The sequence below is a fragment of the Sphaerodactylus townsendi genome, linkage group LG10, assembly GCF_021028975.2.
Source record: "Sphaerodactylus townsendi isolate TG3544 linkage group LG10, MPM_Stown_v2.3, whole genome shotgun sequence".
Taxonomy (NCBI): Eukaryota; Metazoa; Chordata; class Lepidosauria; order Squamata; family Sphaerodactylidae; genus Sphaerodactylus; species Sphaerodactylus townsendi.
In genome coordinates this window covers 22,812,196-22,829,534 of record NC_059434.1, presented here as the reverse complement: position 1 = coordinate 22,829,534, position 17,339 = coordinate 22,812,196, and the positions used below count along the sequence as shown (strand labels likewise).

At 40.7% G+C, this 17,339-nt stretch overlaps 1 protein-coding gene across 1 annotated transcript in view; it reads right to left on the bottom strand.

Moving 5' to 3' along the window:
* Positions 1–3,989: 3,989 nt before the first annotated feature.
* SLAIN2 (SLAIN motif family member 2) overlaps positions 3,990–17,339 on the bottom strand; it is a 37,868-nt gene continuing 24,518 nt past the window's right edge. Inside the window, 2 exon segments of the mRNA XM_048508879.1 lie at positions 3,990–6,871; positions 8,598–8,913. Coding sequence (XP_048364836.1) covers positions 6,805–6,871; positions 8,598–8,913 — 383 coding nt within the window. The 3' untranslated portion in view covers positions 3,990–6,804.

Genomic DNA, 17,339 nt, shown 5'->3' with positions numbered 1-17,339 from the left:
TATGTTGGAGATCATTGGACCTGCATGGACATCTGTGTGGGTTGCGGACTGTGATGAGAAGGACAATTGCCACAGCAACGCATGGCCGGGCCTGCTAGTATTTATACTGAATGTGTTCAATACATCTTCCTCCCAGATCAACAGTGCTGTTTTCAGGAGAACTCCAGTAACATATTCTATATATTTTCCTTTTGTGCCCCCTGCACCTTTGCTGTGATCTTTTGTAAACCTGGTTTGGTACAGGCTTTTGGGGAAAATCAGTCAAGGTTCTTCTGAATCCTGTAGGGATGGGAAGGTGCACATTTTGTGAATCCTGCCCAAATCGTCACAATTTCACCTCACTTAGGCCCACCACCAACTCAATAATTTTTCAGTTTTTTAAAACTGGCAATTGCTACACCACAACCATTGATTACAACATTGTACTAGTTCTCAGCTTTCATTTTTCTAAAAAGTTTCTAGCCCTATTCCTTGCTTAGTTATAAGGCACAGCATGCAGGCTGCACATTGCCATAACTTCTCAACAAAAAAGCTCTTCTAATGTTGTGATGTTTACAGCAGTTTAGCAATTCTCTTCAAAATATAGTCTTCTAATGGAAGGGAAGGAAATGCTGGGGGGCTCAGGCAAGGAAAGCGCAGGAAAAACTGCTTTGTGGATGCTCTGCAGCAACAACAAAAGCAACATGGAAAATCCCTCCATAAAAAAAGAGTCAAAGGTTGTCGAAGGTTTTCACGGTCGGAATCACTAGGGTGTTGTGGGTTTTCCAGGTTGTATGACTGTGGTCCAGTAGCATTTTCTCCTGACATTTCACCTGCATCTGTGGCATTTCACCTGCATTCTGGCCATACAACCCGAAAAAACCCACAACACCCTAATTCAAAGATTCATTATATGCATTGGTCTTTTGCAATCTTTTTTGCAGACTATTAGGGAGCAGCTACGGGTTCTCATGCTTTGCACACGGCAACCTGGATTTGCCTTGATGTGAGCTTAGCAACATAACTAAGAATATACAAATGTGCAAGTTTATAGAGCACCAACAGTGTGAGAACAGAGAACAGTGCCGCCTGATGTAAAGTGTATTTTATCCTGTTTTTATCCTGTTTTAAATTTATGCCAATAAAGGCTCGCTCATTCATTCATTCATTCATTCATTCATTCATTCATTCATTCATTCATTCATTCATTCATTCATTCATTCATTCATTCATTCATTCATTCATTGCCGCCTGTTTATTCTGACAGATCTTCTGCATATTTAGCAGATATGCTCAGGCAGATACTACGTAGGCAAAGCTTCACCTATACAGCATGTGGCCAATTGGTCATGCTGGCAGGGGCTGATGGGAATTGTAGTCCATGAACATCTGGAGTGCCATAGGTTCGCCACTACAGGCCTAGCATGAAAAGGTGGCAGCACAGAACACATCCTGTGAGTTTAACTTGAGTGTTCTAGACACCAATTTCATCAACCATAGATTGATAAATCCAGAAGCATACGTACGTAAGAACCAATATGACCTTCAAGCATTGGTGGGATTCTTATAATTTAACAACTCATTGTTTACAAGCATCGTTTTAATAACTGGTTCTGCCGAAGTGGTGTGAACCTGCTGAATCCCACCACTGCCTTCAAGGTGTTTAAATCTGAGGCAATTCCTCAAGGACCAGTGTGGGCCAGAATGGGGCGGGACAGGCTACCCCCAGAGGAAAAGGCACTGCAAAGAGACTGCAAATAAGTGGGTAACGGGGCCTGGGTTTTTCAACGGGAAATTCCGCATTTTGCAAGCTGAAGTATACTAAGGCAGCATGTGGCTGAATGGATAGCTGCTATAGTACAAAAGCATTAAGTACGCTAATTGCCTCATGCATGCTGTCTCAATGCAGAGATTTTAATCTTATTTTGAGTCAGAATTTAGCCTCAGTATGATCCAATTCAATAAAGAACCCTCTTTTAAAGAAGGCATATGTGACCACAGCATCATCAGCTGAAAATTGTTTTAAATGGCAGAGGCATTCTGCTGCCAAGTTTTGGCAGTGGCCCCTGGGTCAAAAACCTTCATTTAGGCAGACTGGCATATCTTCTGTTAGAAGACAGACTGTTGTTCCTTGCTTAAACTGTTCATCCTTACAGAAGAATTTTTCCTTTTGTTATACAACACTGGAATGAAAATAAGGAGTACAAAATGATCGCAAGCGTCAGTTGGCAGGGGACTATACAGATTTTCACTGCTGAGTCACCCTGCAAAATCAGATGCTTTGTTCTGATTAAACTTCCGATATATATCATGATTCACAAAATGTTTCCAGGCTTTCCAAATAATTAAGAATCAAGAGAAGCTGTCATCTTCTGCAACCAATCTTCCCCATGTCATCTAAATGGAGACACCAGAATTGTTTACTTCACTGTTAACAAACTGAATGCAAATAACGAGACACATCTTTTGAGTCTTATCAGATCCAAAGACAAATGTCACCAGCAGGTGTCACTCTAGAACAATGGTATTTTTTCTCTTTAAATACTCATGGAAATGTGCAAAGCATTAAATCCTACCCCACCCAACAAAAAGCATTCCTCGAGAAAGGCAGGTATCTTTTCCATCCCTGCAATAAGTGCAGGGAACTAACTGTTTGGATTAAGTCGCTGTCCATGCTGAATGAAATACTTTCAAACCTTGCAGTACAACAAAAGAAGTGTCCCTAAATTAAAATAGTTTCCTCTTGAATTGTACTCAAAAGTCCAAAACGTCTAGACAATTAATCCATAGGTGCAGCAAATAAAGTGTTATGTCTGAATATTTTATACACAAGCTCCATGTGAGTACACTTCAGGTATTTATCAAAAATGGCTTCAGTTCAGAGTAACTATGACAGTCTTTAACATAGTGCTGGATGCTTTTTTTGTGGGAATAATCAACTTTGACTATTTGGACAGTGTCCACTTACATCCACAGATGAGCAGTTTTGACTTCCATTAGGAGCTCAGCTGTGTTTTTCAATGGTTCCAGGAAATATGAGCACATTGACCACTTTGAACACATTGCCTATTAGTATTTATTGTTACCCAAAGCACAGCCAAACTTTCAGCTCAGTTTACATTAAGTCAGCCATTGTTACACTTTAAAAACGAGCATTCTCTGATATCAGCATTCCTAGCAGCCCAGCTCCAATGTTGTCTGTGGTCTTCCTCTGTGCACAATTCCACCTTGCTGGAAGAGCACCGACTTGGAAACAAGCCCATTTCAACTTACCATAAAGTAGTAACATATCAGATAAGCCTTTGCTTCCCATTCCATCTATTCTTGTTTGTAGAAATGGTGGGTTGGATCCAACCATTTTCCAACTGCATTAATTTTGGTTCAATTATGCAGAGTGTACATGCTAGCAATTGAAGTACTGCCATACTCTGCTGCATGTGAGACATTTTGTAACAGGTTGCACAGTTGAGTAAGAGCAGAGGGGTGCAGGATGTACGACAGTGAACACTTCCCTCACAATCTCACTATAGGCATATTTCTTCCTAGCAAGACTCACTTGGTAGCTTGGTACTGGAGTTCAGCTAAGAAAGAAGGGAAACTGGGGCCCCTTCCACACACGCAAAATAATGCGTTTTCAAACCACTTTCACAACTGTTTGCAAGTGGATTTTGCTATTCCGCACAGCTTCAAAGAGCACTGAAAGCAGTTTGAAAGTGCATTATTCTGCATGTGCGGAATGAGCCTGGGGGACAGACTGTGGATCCCACAGCCATACTTTATACATGAAGAGGACAGATCCACATTTTAAAAATAGGTTGTTGCTACTGTGTCTAATTTGGCTGTATCCCCCCTAAAATGTCTTAAAATGATGCCACAAAGAGAGAGAAAGGGTCCCATTCTTAATTAGCACAGCTGAAGAAAGTTTAATTTACCCGAAGAAACTTCAGAAAGTTCATTTTGCATACAAATTTTATTTTTTCTTTAAAAAAGGAGTCAGAGTGTTGCAGTAATAATATTTATATTTTTCCTTTTTAACTTTTATTAACACTTAGAAAAACATTCAAACACTGAGGAAAAAAAATTAAATAACTTTGGAAGCAGAACTCTTTCTTTTCTGCCTACATACATACAACAATTCTCAGCTGTTGGCACAAAAATAATAATAATCCACATTCATAAAACCCTTACTACTATTATCAAACATAAATTAAGTAAATCATAGGCACTAGTTTATCAAATTCATGTTTCCACGCTTCTTCAATATACCCAAACCTCTAAACACAGAAAGCCCTAGGATGTCCCAGTAATCAACTGGTAACAAAAAGTCTCCCCTAGTAAACTGGCAGTTTTCTTCTTTCAGGAATTTGTATTTGTTGAATGTCTGTTACGATGCAGTAGCAGAGTGTAATATGCCTTTGAAATGATCACAATGGCTGAGCTTTATAAAAAGTGTATAAAATATGGTCGTGTGGATTGGTTAAGAAGGCAACATCTGAGTTTTCTGAATAAAACAAATCAGTTAAATAATTTCCTAATAAAAGAACCAATTAGCATTTCTTCATTTCTGAAGAATGCGATATCGGATTAGAGCAGTTGTTAACGAGGCTAGATAGAGTTGTCTAAAATAGCTGGGTACCACATATTGTTTTCTGCTCAGCACTTTAAATATGATTGGACTAATATAGCACATGTCTCCAGTGTCATCCCTTTCAGTTCTCTTATAAGTTACTGGATACGTAAATTTTGGAAGACACCCCTTAACACTAGATGTTTGTTTAACCGGGTGTGGAGATGAAAAGAAACTATTATCATTAACTTCCTGCTTGTGATCCACGCAAATGCTTCTGTGAATCACCTTGTATAAAAATGTGGGGTAGAGATTTCCGTCTACCTTCAAGTCTGGTTTATGCAGAAAACCAGAAGGCTGTATAGCAGCCCCAGCTGAGTTGTTCTTGGCAGGTGACATGCGCTCAAACTGTTCTTAGATAGTGCCTTTAGAAAGTGGCAGGAATCCTAGAATTTTTTCAGAACGAAAACATGGGAAGAGGCCTCTCTTTGATCAATAAAGGGATCAGACTGCTGGAGTTGCAATCCATTATTAAGAGATCTTGCTCACTTTTCCAATTCAAGTAAAATTGCATGGCTTTTAATCCACTAATATATACAGACTAGATAAAAATCCGAGTGCTGTGAAATTCCAATATCAAGTACCCTCTTCATAAAGAGATTTTAAAGTCTGTTTTAAGAGGCAAGCATTTATGAAATTTAAGTGTGACCTACCTAATATACCAATGGGATTCTTCAGTTAATACATACAAGTTTAGCTGACGAACTACTTGTTTCATTATGTACTTTGTGACTTCTGCATACTTCCCATTGTACAGAGTGAGAGCCCCTAAATCAGAGGCATTTCCTCTTTGAAAGTGACTAGCACCCAACCAGCTGTCATCCCACCACATATGGCCCGGGGACCCCAAATGGGGGTGGGGGCACTTTGGGTATTAATAGCAGTATTTCTGCTGCATAGGTATCCTTCCAACAAGGATATGCAAAAACAGTGGTAAGTGTTGGTAAGTCTGAAAAGCCACTAGAAGAACTGAATACCTTGTAAACATGTGGCAGGTTTACCAGCAATGAAAAATACAGGTGTGTAAGGCAAAGTACATAGTTAAAAATACTAACATAGGCAATAACTTTGTAAAAGTATTTACAATTAAAAAATAAATTTAGGAAATCAAAATTTTAGAAGGGTACAGAAAACTCCCTTATACCGTGAAACAATACCTACATGAATATGTCATTTGATATCAACAGTACAACTTATTTCCTTAGAGCTTCTAGCTTACAGGTGCATAGTTGGTTTTGCTTCATGTTAATCTATAGGCAAGTCCAGCTGAGTTTCAGGCAACAAGCACTGTGGTGTGATTTCTGAATGGATACTTTTTCTTTTGCAAGGAAACTTCCTGTTAAAACAAGGACTACTCGAAACAACATGAGCCATGTATTTTTTTAAAAAAACGTGGCTGTGATAACAAAGGCCATCTTTCCTGAGCCAGAAACTGTAAGGTTTAGAAAGATTTTACAACTGATACGAAGCCCTTTTGGCAATCCAAATACATAGCACAGATCCAGATACATCAATGTAAAAGGATGCAATATATCCCACTCAGGATAGGGAGAGACTGAATGCGTCAAAATTGTTTTGGAAAAGGTAAAACAACAGCATGATGTCCCTGCCATTCTTATATTGGGACTTCAGAAGCAACTGCTTTATTGTGGCTACATTTTCTCCATCCAAACTGTCCACAATTGTTTTAAACCACCTCGTTATCATAGTAACATGTAACAATCCAATTTTTGTGCATTGATTAATATGTTAACATGTACATATTATTTCTTCACACAATGCACTTTGCTGCAATTAAGCCAAACCAAATCACATGTTTTGTTTAGAACATTTTAGTTTACTGTTTTACATGCTGCTTTTTCTCTGGATGGACATTTCTTTGGCATTTGGTTAGGTTATATATACACCCAGATGTTGGCCATTCTACCCATGTGAGCATTTATAATAATTTTTAAGAAGCAAGAAGGGGTGAGGGCTCTCCAGAGGTGAAAAAAAATACGTGATTTGAGTGATCACAAAGTATCTGATGTTGTTAATGTCATTAAAGTGCTGTTTTATAATCTCTGCCAGTTTGTGCTAATTAAGGACAGAGAGGTCTAGGGATTTACAAACCCCGCAAAGTCTTATCTGATCGGTCTGCATATCGATCTGTCATTTAGCCAGGTGAAGGAGGGAGCACCCGCTGAGCTATTTGCAGTTCAGTAGCAGCCGTCCTTCCAGCTCTCGTCTTTCATGTTGCTATAGGTTTTGGGTGCTGGTAATGTTCTGAAACACAAAATGTATTCATGTGAAAGCATAACGATAAAAACACATAAGTGCTCAGGCTTCTTAGCAGCTATGGTTATTTTATTTAACACATCAGTACCAACTGCTTTTTCATTTCAGAGTTTATGCCTAGTCTGGGTACCTGCAAACATGCACTGTTAAGGGCAATATTTAAGATTTAATCAGTGTTAATATTTAGAACCATGGCTAGGGTGGGGAATAGAATGCCGGCCACAAAGGCCCAGCAAAATAATCCTTATCAATCTTGCCTGATAATTTTTCTCATCCGATAGGGAGGCGAACAAGCAGGCAGATCCTTGCTGGAAAAAAAAAGACTGCTCCTCTTTTCCCCTTAGCCAAGCACTAAAATTAATCCTCACAATTAAACACGACTTCCTACTCTTCTTCCTGCAAGCAAATCCAGAAAGCTTTCACTGGATTCTCAGGAGGTCTCCTCATTCAGATACTGTGCAGACAGAGTCCTGCTTCAGCAAGTTTGCTCTGTTCTGTGCTGTGTAAACATATCCTAAGTTCCTTTGCAAGGTGGCCATTTTAAAGCAGTGCACAAGAAGGCTGTCTCTGTGTGATCAGCTACTGCCCAGGATAACCTGCCCTGTAGAAAAGCAAGACTTTTAAAGCAAACAACATAAACAAATCACACTGAAATGTACACTGGTTAACAAGAGCTTTGCATGGAGTAAGCAGAGTTACTACCCCCACTCTTGGTGCTGAGCTGGTCTGGGCTCTTCCGTCTCACAAAAGTCAGGTGGCAGTGTGGATAATATTAATATACCTGGGTATTAGCTAAGAAGTTGGTCATCTATATGCATAAACAAGAAAACCCTTGCTAAGACATCTGAGACAGATTTGTGGCACCTTAAAGACTAACAAAAGTTGTGTGATAAAAGCTTTCATAAGCTAAAACCACTTTATCAAACGCATGCAAACTAAACTCCACCTCGTGGAAGCCTACACCACAAAGAAGTTGTTAGCCTTTTTGGTATCACAAGACTATTGTCTCGGCTGCAGCAGACGAACAGTTGCTCCTCTGAAATCGGTCTTTACATAAACCAAATCTGTGAGCTACTTTTTTCATCTGGCAAAATTAGTTCAGACTTTGTACTTGAGCACAATGACAACGAACAGTAAGTAGTTAAATAATCTGGAGTATGTTAGGAAGGGCCAAAACTCCAAGACATCTATCCATGAGCTGCATTGGTTTATTTGATTAGTTCTCAGTTTGGAGGGCAAATTTAAAACGTTGGGATTTCTATCCTCGATCCAAACATGGTATATGGTGTTTGATCCAGCCGGGTGGTTTTTTGTTTTTGTTTTGCTCAATCTTGCCTAATTCTCCTCCTTACGACAGCCCCCTTCCCACGTGGCTTCTGTCACTCTAAGCCCCATGGGCTCCAGCATAAGCTTCTTGAGTGATCAAAGGGGACTGCCTACAACCCACCCACACCCACACCCACACCCACACCCACACACACCCCCCCACACACACACACCCACACACACACACACACCCCCCACAAGGTGCTCAACTAATGGCTCCAGGACAATTTAATTAACCACTCTTGGCATTTTATGATTGCAGAGTTTATTGGCATTTTATGCTTATGTTTTTTATTTCATGCCGGTGATGACCATGTCATTTCAACAATAAACTTATCATCCAAACTCTTCTGTTATATGCAAAGATGGCTGAGCATAACAGACTAACCTGCGAACAGGCTGTGCGAGTTTGCTGCGAGGCACTGGTATGCTCCCAGTGGAGGGGGCACTAGGTCTTGGCAAACCACTCCTCATCCCTGTTGTCCCTGCAGGTCTTGTAAGCGTAGCACTATTGATGTTGTTGCCTGTGCTTGGAGAGGCTGTACTTGGAACTGCTAAAGGCCCTGGTGAAGAGCTGCTGTGTGTTAGCTGGGTGGCTTCTGGAGCAGCAGAACTAGGTCCATGGTTGCTAAATGCTTTCACCGGCTGTCTCAGCGCCAGAGGAGATGGTGCTGCTGGAGACCGAAACTTGCTGGGAGAAGGAACTGGAAGATCATGAAATAGAAAAGTCATTTTGTAGGCAGTGTTGCAAAATACATTTCAAAAACCAGCAGAACCTAAAAGGCACCCACAATGTGCTATTTACTCGCACAGAATGCAACATAAAGAGTTTTAGCCATCTTTTGAGAAAGAAGCATTTAGTCTGTTTCATGCTTACAGAGCTCAACTTGGAGGGATTATTACACTGATGTTAGCAGTATGAAAAATGAATTTCCGTCAGTCTCAGAAGCAGTCTGGCATCCATCTCAACAGCTTCAGCAAGAGCAGGCTCCTTACCTGTAAATTGTGTTCTCTGAGCAGTCCTCTGTGCAAACACACCTCTGGAACTCTGTGCTAAGCCAGAACATTTTACAGCTAAGCTAAAAGAAACCGGGAGGCCCAAGTTGAGCAATGGGGAAACAAAAAAGCATGCTCAGTTCTACCCTACAGCGATGTAGCCGGCCCTACAGTGTGGAAGGAGGGTGGGGTATGTGTCTGCACAGATGATTATCTACAGATTATTAGTTACACTTAAGTAGTCTTGGCGTTGCTCATGTTCTCTGGGAAAATAATTTTGACATACTTGGTAGTTGGAATTGGGGCGACTAGAAAAACACAGGTGAACACTCTCCTGCCAAAGAGCTTAACAGCCCTTGACAAAGTACCAAGCTGGTAAATACGCACATCAGGCAACAAGATGTCAAAGGCTGTGAAAGTAGCAACTACCCTTGTAGAGTGAGTCCCAATGGAAGTGGGGAGTAGATGACATACCAGGTTATCATAAAGCCTAATAAGGTACATTATCCAGTGAAACTCAGGCAGGAGTTTCTGTATCCCACCACAGGAAGAACAAAGTTAGAGGTCCTTTCTGAAGGACATAATGTTTGTATATGAAGTCCAATGCTCTGCAAATGTCTAAAGAATGCAAAACTAGTTATGGGTTAAAATGAAACCTAGCGATCTCAGGCAGGAAAATCATAGCAGAGTACAGAACAGTTTTGTTCAAGTTTAAGTACAGAAACAGGTATCTTCTTCCTTGCAGATATTACTGAAATTTGCATACAAACACAGAATGATGAGCACGCACTGACAGAGGATGGGAGTTTGCCATAACAAGCCAACCGTCTATGCAAGGGAAGACTGATGTCCCCAGGTGTTGGAGGTACATGGATGTAATCCATACACATCTCAAGAAAACTAGAGCGGCTGTGGAATACCCAAAAGGAAGTATACGATGTTAGTAACAGAAATCTTACAGTAAAATGGAAGAATTGGTGATGTTGCAGTCAAGTTGATACAGAGAAGTATGCACCCTTGAGATTGACTAAGGTGAACCAAATACTTGGGCAGAATGGCAGCAAGTATAATTATGCACAATTTCCCAGAATGTCACCTGAAATACAGGTCAGAGCACTGACTCCAACTTCTCTTTTGAGTGGTACTAGGAGACATGGTCTTGAAAAGAGAATGGTATATATTTCTAGAAAAGTGCAAGTTGTCTAAGAGGCCCACAGAGTTTTTGGTAGGTCATTTTTAGTGGCACGTGAGGGAGCATAAGCAAAACGAACTCAGTGGTACAGTCTGAACAGCACTTGGGAAGGACCAGGTTGTCCCGGGTTATGAATTCCAAGGCCGGCTAATACTGGCTACGATGAAAGATGTATTTTCATCGTTCTAGCTCTAGAGGCACCTCTACAGGGGATCTGCTGCACAAGCTATCCATCTCATGAGTGAAAAGAGACTATCAAGAAAACAGAAGAAAGAAATAGCTCCATTCACAATAGAAAAAAATCTCAAAAATGCTGCTGCCAAAGTGGTCTAAGAAGAACTGAGCAGAAAGGTCACGGCTCTGCCATTCAAGCATGCCCTTTGGCATAGCTTCCTTGACCTGGCCTTTTGATTTCTTTTGGCTTGGTGTTAGAGTGTCTGAACTGTGCTCTGCATATGGTAGAGTCCAAACAGAATGCCAAAACAGACACCATGAAGCTCTTAACCGGTTTTTACTTGCAAAAAAGAACACAGCAGACTGTTACAAATTGCCCCTCTAGTTCCTACCATATCATGATCTTACATTGATCCCTCTAGTACCACATCATGATCTTACATTGCTATTTCAGTTGCTGCTTTATCTATTTTGTATAGTACTCAGTTCTGCAGTTAATTTGTTCCTTTTATACATGCTCTGAAGACAGACATTTCCCTCATACACCAAACATACCTTTGGAACTGTCCTTTGCATAATTTAAGAAAATGTGGCCAATGTCTTAGAAGTTATGAATTCAAGCATTTCCACAACATTCCCGAGACTGGATACTTCTGGCTATTTTTATTACCTTTTAAGATGGTATTAGAATGACAGAAAAACTTATATCTATTCATGAAGTAATGCAGTAAATTTGTTTGTAATGTACTCCAGAAATTTTGTTTACGTGCATAAATTTACATAATGGAGGGGAGCTTTGAAAATTTCAATCAGTTTCCCTACAGTGGATTTAATTGTCAAAGATTCCTTTAAATTTAGATTGTAAATATCCTGTGACTGGGGGGAGCAGGGATGTTAGGACACTTACAATCTAAATTTAAAATGATATTTGAGAGTTAAACTCAAAATGAAGCAGACTAATCACATATCTATGTAGACCACCCCTTTAAGAGATCCAGGAAGTACAGCTACACCCACTGAGAAGGGCTATGTTTTATTAGGCCAATATTCCAAGGAAATGAGCTACCTTCTGCAAACTCCTACACAGAAACTTCTTGGGATCTAAGCTCCAGGAGCTCCTTATACAAGGTTAGCACACAAGGAAGTCTGCATTTACTACTTTAAAACACCAGTCAAAGTAGAAAAGAATCTTGAAGAAAGACACAAATGGAGATGGTAACTCTTCCTTGAACGTTTCTGGAGGAATTATTTCATAGGAACGTTATGAAATGAGATACTGATGAACTGATAGTGGAAATGAGGTAGAAACGGGCAATCATAGTGAGTTGCTTTAAGAAAAGACAATTCCATGAACTACATACAAGAACTCCTAAATGAAGGGAGTGGGCTGTCTGACTGCTCTCAAATGTAAGTGCAGGTTTATAAAGCTCCTGAACCTGTAATGAATTGTCATATACTTTCAGCACAATACATGGCGAGATTTCTCACAAAAAGATAAAGCACACAGCTCACTGAACAATACAGCAATGTTTACAGATGGGCTGCATGAATAAATAGCAAGATAAAAAAATCTGTGAGATCTCTCTAGGTTAATGTAGCCTCTAAAATGAAAAATAATTAATTTCTGTTCCCCTTTCTTTCCACATGAGCCAGGCTAGTCTATCAATAGTCCTTTACATTCAAGCTGACTCTGTATAATACTTCAGTTATCACCAAACCACACTGCCAACATATTGCATACAGCTGTGAACTTTACTGTGACAAAAAGATCCTTTGCAAGCAGAAGCACGTGGCTCGAAGAAGAATCTCTTTGTTTGAGATCCAAGCTATGACCAGCATGACGCCGTTATTAATAGACTCCCTAGCTCATAGAAGGTCTTTGCCAGAGAACATCGATCCAGACCCACATCTGCAAAGAGAACATCTGCATATTCACACTGCTCCTTTTCAGCACAGCTCATTTTAAAGCGAGAATCACGTGGCAGACAGACGTTGGCTCTTTGCTCAAGGCAGGACTTTTCCAAAGGAACCCCATAATGGCAGCATGCAGAGAGCACTTTGAATAATCCTAAACCAACAGGAAAATGGTGTCCATACTACGAATATATACAGCACTACTGAGCAGTAAGCAGCTTCCTAATGCATGAAGGGTATGGTTAGCTCTATTAAAGGGAAAGCAAACTAAAGTGCACCATGCAATGTGAACTGTACCTCTTCTCTTGAGAAACCAAAGAATTTATAGTATTCAAAACCCAGCCATCTAAACTTCTCAGTATGGAACAGGCCCAAAGAAGGAAAAGATGTTGTTAATCTAGGACAACTTTTATTAATAGACCTTAGCAGCGTTAATACGTGTTATCCATTCTTTAGAGGAAAGCAAGAAAGCTTCAGAAGCTGTGGCAGTGCAAAGACCCAAACAAAATTCTACTATGGGAAAGAAAATGATAACCCAGTGACGATGCTTCGTGAAATGACCAAGCAGGACTGCTTCGTCCGCAGAACCTCAAAAAGTTAAATATAAGTTACAATCTCAAGGAAAAAGGTGGTGGGGGGGGGATTAGTAGTCTGGCCCACTGAGCTGGTGGTCCTCAACACTTTGCTTAGGGTTTCAAAACCTAGCATATTCAGGCAGTTTTTGTTCTGGAAGGTATAACACCCAGCCACTTATAGTCTGAACTTCCAAGTTTCAGATTGGATTGAAAGATTCTGTTAGAAGGAATTAAGAAGCGTTCCCCAAGTTTACTTAACTGGACTGCCCATTAGACACTGGACCAAAACCACGTGCCAGAGGTTAGGGATAAAAAAAGCTGAATGTATTTGCCTTGTTTTGCAGTTAGTAAGTAGGATTGTTGAGAACTGCAGATCTGTGGAGGGTAGGCCCATGATGTTTAACAAACAATATGGCCCAAAACGGTATGACTGCCATGTGATTTCTAATTCTGTTCATTAAACCATGATTTTAAACAGTCTGGTAAACAATACCTGGGATTTCAGCTTTGCTATTTGTCTTAACAACAGTCACTAGATTTGTTTCATTGACCTGGAAGACACACGACTGTGCTCTGGCAAGATTTACAATCACAGCGAGAGAGACCAGCTTAAGAACCAACATCTTAAATTGTAAACGATCCCAATGAAGAGAGGTCATTTTGCCAAATTCCTAAAATAATCCTAGTCAGAACAAAAGGAATAAAGATAAGGGCAAATAACAGGAAAAAAAAACCCTTAAAGTTAGAATTTACAGAAAAAAGTCTGATTTAGAGAGATACAATTTTCAGAACTTTTGAAGCAATGAAAAAACCTTAAGGTTTGAGGGAAGAATGGAATATTTAAGAAAATTTTAAATATATGCAATATTTACAATCATATGAAACCTGGGCTACTTTGCTGCTTTATCAGCATACAGTACATCATTTATAACTTACATAACAATAAAAATGCAATTTTGATATTTATGGAATTTATACAAGCAAAACTGCAAATATACTTCATACACGAGAGAAAACTGCAAGCTATGCTATATTAGCACATCTATCTTAATTTTTACTGCCTGGTTAGAAAGCTCAGTCCTCAATCAAACTTTTAGTCTTCCACGGGGGCCCTAATACAGTTTCTGCCCCACCTCCACCAACTTTTTTGCCCTCCAGAAAGGTACGGCAGTAAGATACTTGCTACCTAATCTGTGGGTAAATTCTCCTCTCATGAAGAGTAGGTACCCTTCTGGGTGCTGAAATGCATCTTGGATTTTAGAGTTATGTACATCAACAGCATGCCCACTTTATCTTTAAGAGAATTTCACTAATTCTAAAATAGAAAAATATTTAGTATGGGTTGTTTTTTTAGTGCTCCCCAAAATTTCCATCAGAAAATCTGAAAAAAAATCCCAGGTTTTTTTTCCCTGGGCCTTCATATCTCTAGTCTGGATATATCTGATAAATACATTTTTTATCCTTGGTCAGCAAACAATTACATATTTGATTCAGCTCCACTAATCCTTAAGTGTGAGAAAAAATTCCCCTACTCTTTGGATCTACTATGCAAACCCAGGGCTGTATGAATTTATACACATTTACCTTTTTATGAAAATGTATGTAGTGTTGAGCGTAAAGGAAACTTTCAGTTACTTGCCAGTAAACTACAAAACATCTAACTCATATCAGTCCTAGTCTCATGCTAGATATTTTACAAACAACTCCACTTAAGTAGGTCAAAATATTAATGATGAACTAGAATATTCTGTATGCAAGCCTTGGGCAAAAATATAATGATAATCAGATTCTCATTCCTTGTGAATTTAGTTTTGTTACCTTCCATGTAGCCATATGATAATAAGAGCCTGGAAAGTATATTAATGAGGTACAGTACTTACATTTCTTAGCTGTAACAGTTATTAAATCATCAAGAACTCAGGAAGAGTTACAATAAACCTTCCAAGAAAAGGTTAGGCGATACCTTATCAAAATTAAAACCCAGGACTTAAAATTTTTCTCATATTCCTGCATGAATACTGGAATAAAAATGGCTATTTCATAAGCTACATGAATTGACACAGATGTCAGTTTCACCATACATTTGCATCAAGTACGCAACTAACATAGGAAACGTTATTATCTTCTTGCGTAATAATTTTCCTCTATCAATGGTTTCTTCTAACCGTGTGGGAAATGTATGAATACCTTCTCATGACCTGAAGCTAAAAATCTATGTAGGAGGCCGACAAGAGATGATGCTTATCTACCACCCTTCAGGTACCTAGAAATATCCTGAAAAGATCAAGTTCAAGATAATACCAGTAACTCATAATGCACATGGCCTTTGAAGACCCAAAAATCACAAATGAAATCTATATGGCAGGTAACATGGCTGCTTTAAAAGAAAGAAGCATAGGCCCTTTCCGCACGGGCGGGAAAGAGCGCCCCAGGGACGCTAAAAACAGCATCCCTGGGGAGGAATTTGCACAGCCACCACCGCTGCATCGCAGCACCGCCGGCCTCGCAACCCCCTCAGGGAGCAAGGTTTTTCGGAAGCAGCATCTTCCAACTGCTGCGGTGCGAACGGCAGCAGCTGGAAGGCACCATCCCCCCCCCCCACCGTCCCTGCACGCCTACCTCATCTCTTGGCTTCCGGCTCGTCGCAGAGGCCAGGGGACACACGCCCCTGGCCTGCGACTCCAGAGCCGTCGCTCCAGCCTGCGGGGGGTGGGGGGTGGTGTCCCCTGGCTTCTGCAATGCACCGGAGGCCAGGAGACGAGGTAGGCATTCAGCGACGGCGCAGCCTGTGCAAAGGCTGTGCCGCCGCCTGCTACCATCTGTGCGAACGGTCCCGGGGGGGGGGGGGTCGGCATTATGTATGCCGACACACTCCTGCACCGTTGCCGTGCAGAAAGGGCCATAGTTTGAAACAAGAACCAGTCTCTAGTTTATGTACAGCTCTTGGACAAGCCAGTTCACTAACCGCAAATATATAACTAACTTATGAAACCAGAGAAACTTCAAACTATACTAAGATACTTGAAAGGCTCTATGTGCATATTCTGCAAGGGCTTTTGCAAATGATTACGGAACAAAGTGCTCTTTAATACACCTTGTTTCAAAATGCGAGAAAAATACAAGTTACACTGAGAAATTGCGCCTATTGGGCAAGATCCAGATCACCAGAGGTGATCTGAATGAAGCTTATGGAAGGGATCTTTTCCAGAACTCCTTCTTTCTTACCCACTGAAAATTCGCATGTAGAAATTTGGGGACTCTTAGGAATACTGTTACATGCATCATGGGTAGATGCAGTGGGAGGGTGAAACTGGCAGAAATTCTGCCTGCCATTATTCGGTGAGCTTTTGCTTGTGGAACAAGAGTTGTGAAATTATTCAATCTCAATGCCTCTTTCCCACTGTAGCCACCCATACCACGCCTTATGCTGTTCTCAAAGTTCCCAATACTCAGAAATGGCTTTTGGTTGAGTGAGCGGAGTGCCAGAAAGAAAGTTAAGGCACCACAACTCCTTTCCATGGCATATGTGGATGTCTGGATCTAACATATAAACAAGCAACAGTAACAGCAGAATTATCCAGCAGGATTGGACTTGGCCTATATCTAGAAACTGATACATTAATGGTCTTCCACCTGCTAGGTAGGGAGCTTCCACCCATAAGGATGGGTTGTAGCTCAGTGGGTACAGAACATGCTCTGCACACATAAGGTTCAGGTTCAATTCTGAATTCATTCAGGCCCTTTCTGCATGGGCCAATTACACCAGGGTAACACCAGTAAAAAAATCTGGGTTGGGGGGGAGCTTTGCATGGATCCCACTCCTAATGTGGATCCACTTTGAATTTCCCCCTCCCCCAACCCGGGTTATTCAAGAATCGCAATTTTTGTGATTCTTTTGTTTTAATGCACCTTGCAGCTATGACCGAGTAAACGACTGCAGCTGTGAGGCATGTTTGAGCAAGAGAATCCCGAAAATCGAGATTCTTGAAAAACCCTTCCCCGGCTCCCATCTGCTGAGCCATGCAGGGAAAACAGGCCGCATCATGGCTCAGGGGGTCAGTCCTGCGCTTCGAAGGCGGGGAAAGAAAAAAAATGCGCCTTCATGCGAAGGCACATGCCCCAGCCAACGCGTTGACTTTATCCCACTTTTGTTAGCCTGTGCGGAAAGGGCCTTAGACAAAAAGGTATCGGATAGCAGATTCTAAGAAATACTTCTCTCTGCAGAACCTATCAGGAGCTATCAGTGCATTGAACTGATACCAGGCAATACCATATGTTT